Source organism: Bison bison, unplaced genomic scaffold, assembly GCF_000754665.1.
Source record: "Bison bison bison isolate TAMUID 2011002044 unplaced genomic scaffold, Bison_UMD1.0 scf7180017846656, whole genome shotgun sequence".
NCBI classification, from domain to species: domain Eukaryota; kingdom Metazoa; phylum Chordata; class Mammalia; order Artiodactyla; family Bovidae; genus Bison; species Bison bison.
In genome coordinates, this window is record NW_011477229.1 from 816 (window position 1) to 8674 (window position 7859).

The 7859-nt window shown below is 44.1% G+C and overlaps 1 protein-coding gene across 1 annotated transcript; it reads right to left on the minus strand.

Moving 5' to 3' along the window:
• Positions 1-2083: 2083 nt before the first annotated feature.
• On the minus strand, positions 2084-7428 carry LOC104988975 (cationic amino acid transporter 3-like; the record flags this gene model as incomplete). The annotated part of the gene is made up of 10 exons (XM_010840483.1): positions 2084-2185; positions 2613-2721; positions 2989-3155; positions 3355-3551; positions 5037-5139; positions 5244-5383; positions 5559-5781; positions 5951-6063; positions 6266-6443; positions 7270-7428. Coding segments are annotated over 10 exons (1491 nt in total), but the record flags the coding sequence as incomplete, so codon positions are not given.
• Between the last annotated feature and the right edge of the window lie 431 nt (positions 7429-7859).

Genomic DNA, 7859 nt, shown 5'->3' on the forward strand with positions numbered 1-7859 from the left:
GTACAAGCATACTTTGTTTTATTGTGCTTCACAGATGTTGCACTTTTTTCCAGTTGAAGATTCATGGCAATCCTTGGTTATCAGATGATTCACATTTTTTAGCAATAAAGTTCTTTTAAATTAAAGTATATACATTTATTTACGACAGAATGCTATATAGCACACTGAATACATTGCAGTGTAGTGTGAACATAAGTTTTACATGCACTGGGAAACCAAAAAATTGCATGTCTTTCCTTAATGCCAATTCTCTTTACTGTGGTGGTCTGAAATCAAACCAGTAATGTCTCTGAGGCCTGCCTGTAGGGTCGTATCATTTAATTATTACAGAAAGTGCACAATTTTTCTTTCCTGGAGAATGGCCCACATTCTGGGTTTGGCTGATTGTGTTTTCAGTTGAAATTGGAAGCTATCCCTCATGTCTGATATGATCTGGTATTTGATCTGGAGATTGATTATATTCTGATACAACTTTTCATCAAGACTATGGGTGGTGTTCTGTTTTGCCGTTACAGCACAGTGGGAAGCACATTATATCTGGTTGTTCCACAGTAAGGGAAGAACAAGAGTCAGATGATGTCAACCTCTTCCATCAAAGTTTCACCTGACAGTTTCAGCCTCCATTGTTTCCTAAACTGATAATTTCAGTAGAACTTGCAAGATAGTGATTTTTTTCCAGTTCTGTTAGTCCTCCTCCATCTACTTTTTAATTCACCTAATAATTTTGCTATACATTTTCTTGACCACCATACCCCCTTCACTCAACTGCAGTTGTTCATTCTCACAAACAATACTTCATTATTACCAACATCTTCAGTGTCCATAATCTCCATTTCAATCATTCTGTTCTGCATCAATAACTTTTTAAAAAATTTATTTATTTTAATTGGAGGCTAATTACTTTACAATATTGTAGTGGTTTTTGCCATACATTGACATGAATCAGCCATGGGTGTGTATGTGTTCCCCATCCTGAACCCCCCTCCCACCTCCCTCCCCATCCCATCCCTCTGGATCATCCCAGTGCACCATCCCTGAGCACCCTGTGTCATGCAATAACTTTTAAATCTTGTCTCTGCAATTTAACTTTGTTTTAGTTCCACTCAACTGTAACCATTTATCAATCAACCATTACTTCCCATCTTATTGCCCTTCCTCTAGCAATGCAGGAGAAGACAATGGCAACCCACTCCAGTACTCTTGCCTTGCAAATCCCATGGACGGAGCAGCCAGGTAGGCTGCAGCCCATGAGGTCGCTAGGAGTCGGACACGACTGAGTGACTTCACTTTCACTTTTCACTTTCATGCGTTGGAGAAGGAAATGGCAACCCACTCCAGTGTTCTTGCCTGGAGAATCCCAGGGATGGGGGAGCCTGGTGGGCTGCGGTCTCTGGGGTCGCACAGAGTCAGATACAACTGAAGCAACTTAGCAGCAGCAGCAGCAAGGGTCTTTGACAGAAAAGTAATCATTTATACCTTCTTACATGATATCTCAATAAAGTTGGAAAAAAGAATTAAAATGATCATTTCTCTTTACCATTATAAATGATCCACTTCATCTGTTATTATTTCTCTTTTTCTCAAAATCTATTTTGATATTACCATATCTCCCCTAGCTTTCTTGTGTTAACTGTTTGCACAATTTATCTGTTTCTTTCCTTTTATGTCCAACATTGCTATGTCCTAATATTTAAAGTGCAACTCTCAACACAATATACAGTTACCTGTATTTTCTTCCAGAAGTGGCAGATTCCTGGCACAAGAACTTGTTTCTCATGTGCCAGGTTAATATTTTATTTCTTCCTCTGGTTGCTGGTAATATTTTTGTACTTTGTGAAAATTCACCTTGGTGCACACTTATGAAGCATGTGCTTTTCTGTATGTATATCATGCTTTGAAAAGTTTACTTAAGAATTTTACAACATAAAAGTCATTTTGTCTGCTGGCAATAAATTCAGGCTTTCAATGCCTATCACCTTTAAATTCCATAGAGACTCACAGTGTCCCTTGAACCAGCAGATCCTCCAGTGCCTGGAAGGATTTCACACAGCATTTACTTCCTCTGGTTAAGATGACTCAGTACCAGGGATGTTTTCATCAAGAGTCTGGAAAGTGGAGGCTGGTGGCTGTTGCCCATTGTTCTCCAGGCTGTGTTGGATTCCATATCCAAAGTATATGGCAAAGCCTAAGGGGGAAATGAGACAGTGAGAAGGGAAAGTAGGCTCTCTCCTCACTTACAAATGCTCAATGTGGGGCGAGGGATAGTAGGAAGAGGACTGGGTTCAGTCACTCAACAGTGCTCTTTAGGGCACTTCCCTGGTGGTTCCATGGTTAAGAATCTGCCCACCAATACAGAAGCTTCAAGTCCAATTCCTGGCCTGGGAACTAAGATCCCACCTGCCTTGGAGCAACTAAGCTTGCACTGAGACCACATGCCAAAACTCAGCAGTTACCTGTGACTACGGAGCCCACATGCTCTGGAGTCTGTGCGTCACAACTAGAGAGAAGCCCATCGGCCACAACGAAGAGCCTTCGAGCTGCAACTAAGACCCAATGTGACCAAATAAATAAATATTAACAAAGAACCCTCTTTTTAGTAGAAAACCACTCACCAATCACATTCCAGATGCCAAGTTGGACCCAGATCCCAGAGGTCATCTGCATCATCAAGTAAACATTCACAAAGATGCTCACCAGTGGGAGGACAGGCAGAATAGGGACCTGTGGACCAAGTCAGTTCATCCCTGAGCACACCCCAGATGTCTGAAAGGGAAACCCTACTGGGGTGGGAAGACTCCAGTCCAATTGCAGCTGTGTGTTCGGTGTCTACTTAGGTTGGGTGTATAAAGGACTAAGTGTGGATCAGGGAAAGATCCATTGGTTTTAGCAACTCCCTTTCTTCCCTGGTCCAGCAAAGGATATTTAGACCTAAAGCACACAGATCTCCTTCACTCAAGGTGGACACTTTGGGCACATAAGATTACCTACCCTGAATGTAAGAGGAGAGGGGTTCTGGGGCTGCCTCCAGATGATGACCGTGACCCCAATGATGAGCAGCAGCAGCAGCACAGCCACTGTTGTGTACACGGGGTCTCCAGAGAACACATATCTGGACCCCTGAGCCAGTATTATAGTCAGGATCATCAGCAGGAGAACTGCAAGGGTCAAGGAGGAGGAGAACAGGCTGGACTCCAGAAGACCAAGATGTCAGGACCTTGGGCCACACCCCTCCCCAGGCTGCCCATATCAGGAAGGGCCATCATATCTCCAAGACACCTCAACAGCCAAAGACACAGGCTCTCACTCTATCTTGCCAATTTCAGAATATGATCAAAGAGAAATTCCACTGCTCACCAAGCAGTAAGGCACATCCGTAGACAATTTGGCCAGATTTCTGGGTGGGGTTGGTGCTAATAGGGTCACACAGACTCTTTAGAATCCTTGAGATTCCTGCTTCAGGTACAGATTCCAAAGAACTTGCTTCACGTTCAGAAATCTCAATTTCATTTTCTGTTTTCTCCTTCTTCCTTAAATTCTGATCTGGTTGGTACCTGAATTAGAGGTATTAAAGCTATATTATTAGATTGGAACAAAAGTAATTGTGGTTTTTACATTGTTGAAATTTACCATTTGATATTAGAATACATTCTAAATAAATGTGGCTATATTATACAACATTTTGATGTGCATTATGTTTTTTTTATTTGCTGTTTATTTTATATTTATTTTAGACTATGGCATTGATGTTAGACAAAAAGCAAATTTGAGTGATTTTTCTATTTGAGTTCAAAATAGGTCATAAAGCAGCAGAGACAACTTGCAACATTAACAATACATTTGGCCCAGGAACTGCTATTGAATGTACAGTGCAGTGGTGGTTCAAGAAATTTTGCAAAGGAGATAAGAGACCTGAAGAAGAGGAGCACAGTGGCTGGCCATTGGAAATTGACAACGACCAATTGAGAGCCCCTTGGACTGCAAGGAGATCCAACCAGTCCATCCTAAAGGAAATCAGTCCTGGGTGTTCATTGGAAGGACTGATGTTGAAGCTGAAAGTCCAATACTTTGACCACCCGATGCGAAGAGCTGACTCATTTGAAAAGACCCTGATGCTGGGAAAGATTGAGGGCAGGAGGAGCAGGGGATGACAGAGGATGAGATGGTTGGATGGCATCACCGACTCGATGGACATGGGTTTGGGTGAACTCCGGGAGTTGGTGATGGACAGGGAGGCCTGGCGTGCTGCAGTTCATGCAGTCGGTAAGAGTCAGTGACAACTGAGCGACTGAACTGAACTGAATTGAGCTGAGAGCCATCATCAAAGCTGATCCTCTTCCAACTACATGAGAAGTTTCTGAAGAACTCAACACTGACTCTTCTATAGTCATTCAGCATTTGAAGAAAATTGGAAAGTTGAAAAAGCTTGATAAGTGGGTGCCTCATGAGCTGACTGAAAAGTTTTTTTTTAATTGTCATTTTGAAGTTTCACCTTCTCTATCTATGCAACAACAACAATGAACCATTTCTTGATCGGATTGTGACATGTGATGAAAAGTGGATTTTATACGACAACTGGTGATGACCACCTCAGTGGTTGGACTGAGAAGAAGTTCTAAAGCACTTGCATCAAAAGAAAGATCATGGTCACTGTTTGGTGGTCTGATGCTGGTCTGATCCACTACAGCTTTCTGAATCCTGGTGAAACCATTACATCTGAGAAGTGTGCTCAGCAAATCAATGAGATGCACTGAAATCTACAATGCCTGCAGCTGGCATTGGTTAACAGAAAGGGCCCAATTCTTCTCCCTGACAATTTTAAATTCCATTTAAAATTCATGGTCCAAAACTGTAATTACGTTTGCACCAACCTAAAAACATCAGCCCATAGTCTCCCAACATAGGTGTCCCCATCAACCCTTTTCCTGCCTTAAGCCTAGTGGGGCACTTAGAAAGTGGCATGGATACAGAAGACGATCACCTCCCCCATCAATCCCTACCAGGTCAGGACCCCCAGTCAAGGTGTAGCAGAGTCTCACCTGAGGACGAGAACAGAAATCACCACGAAGGAGTAAGCAAGCAGGGTCCCAATTGCCATGAGGTCCACAAGGTTACTGAACTCTAAGAATAATGCTGTGACCCCTAGGATGAGGGTACAAACAAGGTGTGGGGAGAGAATGAGAAACCACTGGAAACATACAAGTTAAGGACATTGATCAAAGAAGGAACGAGTTTTGTTCACTCACCTGCAAGAGTTCCAGAAGCCAAGATGGCCATGATGGGAGTGCGTGTGCGGGGATGGATCTGGGCAAGTCCTTGGAAAAGGAGCCTGTCATCTGCCATTGCATACGTCACTCGAGACATGGAGAACATGGTACCTAGGAGGCTGGAAGAGAAGATGGAAGCATAGGTGAGAACATGAGAAGTAGGACAGGCCGAAGGTTCTCCTCCCTAGTCTACATGAAGTGGAGTAAGATGTCTCTTCATCTTATCTCTCAAATAACAAGGGACAGGTTACCTGAACATCTGACGGTAAATGGAGAGAAAACTTTGACACTCACCTGGATGAAAGAGCACAGAAGGTGCCAACAACCACGACATATCTGGCAGGGCCCCACCCAATATGGAGAAAAGCCTGCGGCAAGGGACTCTCAGGATGAATCTTGTAGTAGGGCACCATGAGGGTGAGTGCCGCTGAGACACCAAAATACGCCAAAAAGCAGATCAAGAGTGAGACCACGATGCTGAAGGGGATGGACCGCTGGGGGTCCTGGGCTTCTCCCCCTGCAAGATGGGAGGAAATACTGGGTCAGTAAACATGCCGGGGTGAAAGCACAAAATCAAATTCCCTCCTCCATGTTCAAAAGCAGGCTAACCTTCTCCCAATCCCTATGCCTGAGGATGGCCCAACCTGTGCCCAAACCCCTGATGGGAAGCACAATGACCATGTTACCTGTAGTGGCAATGGCATCAAACCCAACAAACCCGAAGAAGCATGTTGCCGCTCCCTGGAAAATCCCATCAAAACCAAAAGGTGCAAACCCTCCAGAACCTGGAGGGCCCAAGCTATGATGAGAGAAGGAATGAGGAAGAACATGGGTGAGGTGAGTTCATCCATCCCTAATGGACTCCTCTCTTCACACCACAAGTCCTGGCCCTAGGACCCCCATCACTTAGACCTATCAGCCCAGATCTCTTTAGTCCCCACCTTATTCTCAGCTCCATACCATCTGACATGCATTACTGTGGACAAGGGTACCCTCCTAACCTAGAGGAGTCATTGGATCCAGCTGCAGCCAATGTGTAGTCCTGTTCCGTGAGCTGCCAGTTGTGCAGGTCTCCCTTAATGAAGCCAGAGAGGACGACGAAGCTGAGAACCAAAATGTTAATGCCCGTGAACCATTTGTTAACCAGTGCTGACTCACGGGCTCCCAGAACCAGTATTCCTGTGGGAGAGATGGAATACGAGACATTCAAGATAACCAAATCCATAGACACAGAAAGCAGACTAGTGGTTGCTGGGGGTTGAAGGTTGTGGAGGGTGGGAGTGGACAGATGGATAGGTGAGTGATCAGTGGGTACAGGGTTTCCTTTAAGGGTGATGCACCTGTTTGGAACTAAATGGAGGTGATGGTTGTACAACATTGTGAATGTACTAAGTGCCACTGAATTATACACTTTAAGATGGTTAATTTCTTATTGTGGCCAGTGTCACACACAACGATCAAATCACCATAGTGTCCACCTTAAACTCATACAATGTTGTCTGTCAGTTATGTCTCAATAAAGCTGGGAACAATTGGTTAATTTGAGGCTAGATGAATGTCCTCTCAATTAAAAAAAAAAAAAGAAGTTTGATCTTGGTACAGAGGAAGAAAGATGTCATTTGAAATCAATGATTCTGAGCTGGGGAAATTTTATCTCCCAAGGGAATTTTGGGGATGTCTAGAGACATCCCAGTTGTCACGATTTTGGATATGAGCTTCACAACTGTCTCATAAATAAAGGACACTCCATCATCAGACAATGATTAAAAAAAAAAACAAAAACTACAAGGCACAAGACAGTCCCTCAGACTAAAGAATGTTCCTCCCGAGAATGTCAGTAGTGCCAAGGGTGGGAAACTACAGTCTATGTCTTGCTTTCCTGTCTGTCATATCACAAATCCTTTCCAGTACTAATTCCCTCACCATTCTGCCATCCCAAGTCTTTCCCAGCCAAGGTCCCCTCCCGCTCTCCTCTCTTTCCATCCTGTCTTTGACCCCATCTCACCCATCATCACCAGCACCACACCCAGGGCAAGAAAGTCAGGATACTTGGCCAGGAAAGAGGGCACGTGCAGTGGGAAAGTTCCTCTTAACGCCTGAGACATGTGGTTCCCAATCAGGCTGTCGAAGGTGGAGCTCCAGGCTCTGGCAACACTTGCAATGGCTGCAGGTGCAGAAGAAGAAAGATTCATGAACAAGCTTTACATACATCCCATGTGCCATGGGATGTATGTCATGGAGGGGAGCAGACAAAGTAATTAATCTCAAAGAGTTTCATTTCAAGGGATAGGGAGAGAAGGTACAGCTGATTCACAAAACAGGTCATCCTCTCAGAGGGTTAGGAGGAGATTGGTGTTTTGCAAGAAAAGATAACAGGAAATTGGGACCAGCAGGGCTGGAAGGTAAGAATTGAAATTTTAAGCTGATGTGTAAAGAAAACTTCCATGAAGCCAATAGCTGAGCAAAGGCTTCAATACAATGAAGGGATGAGCCTGTGGGTCATGCGTCCCTCTCACCCACTCACTCCCTACAGTTCCCTTTACTCTGGGTTCCTAGTCCATCATTGAAGGAAAGAATAGATCCGGGCACAATGCA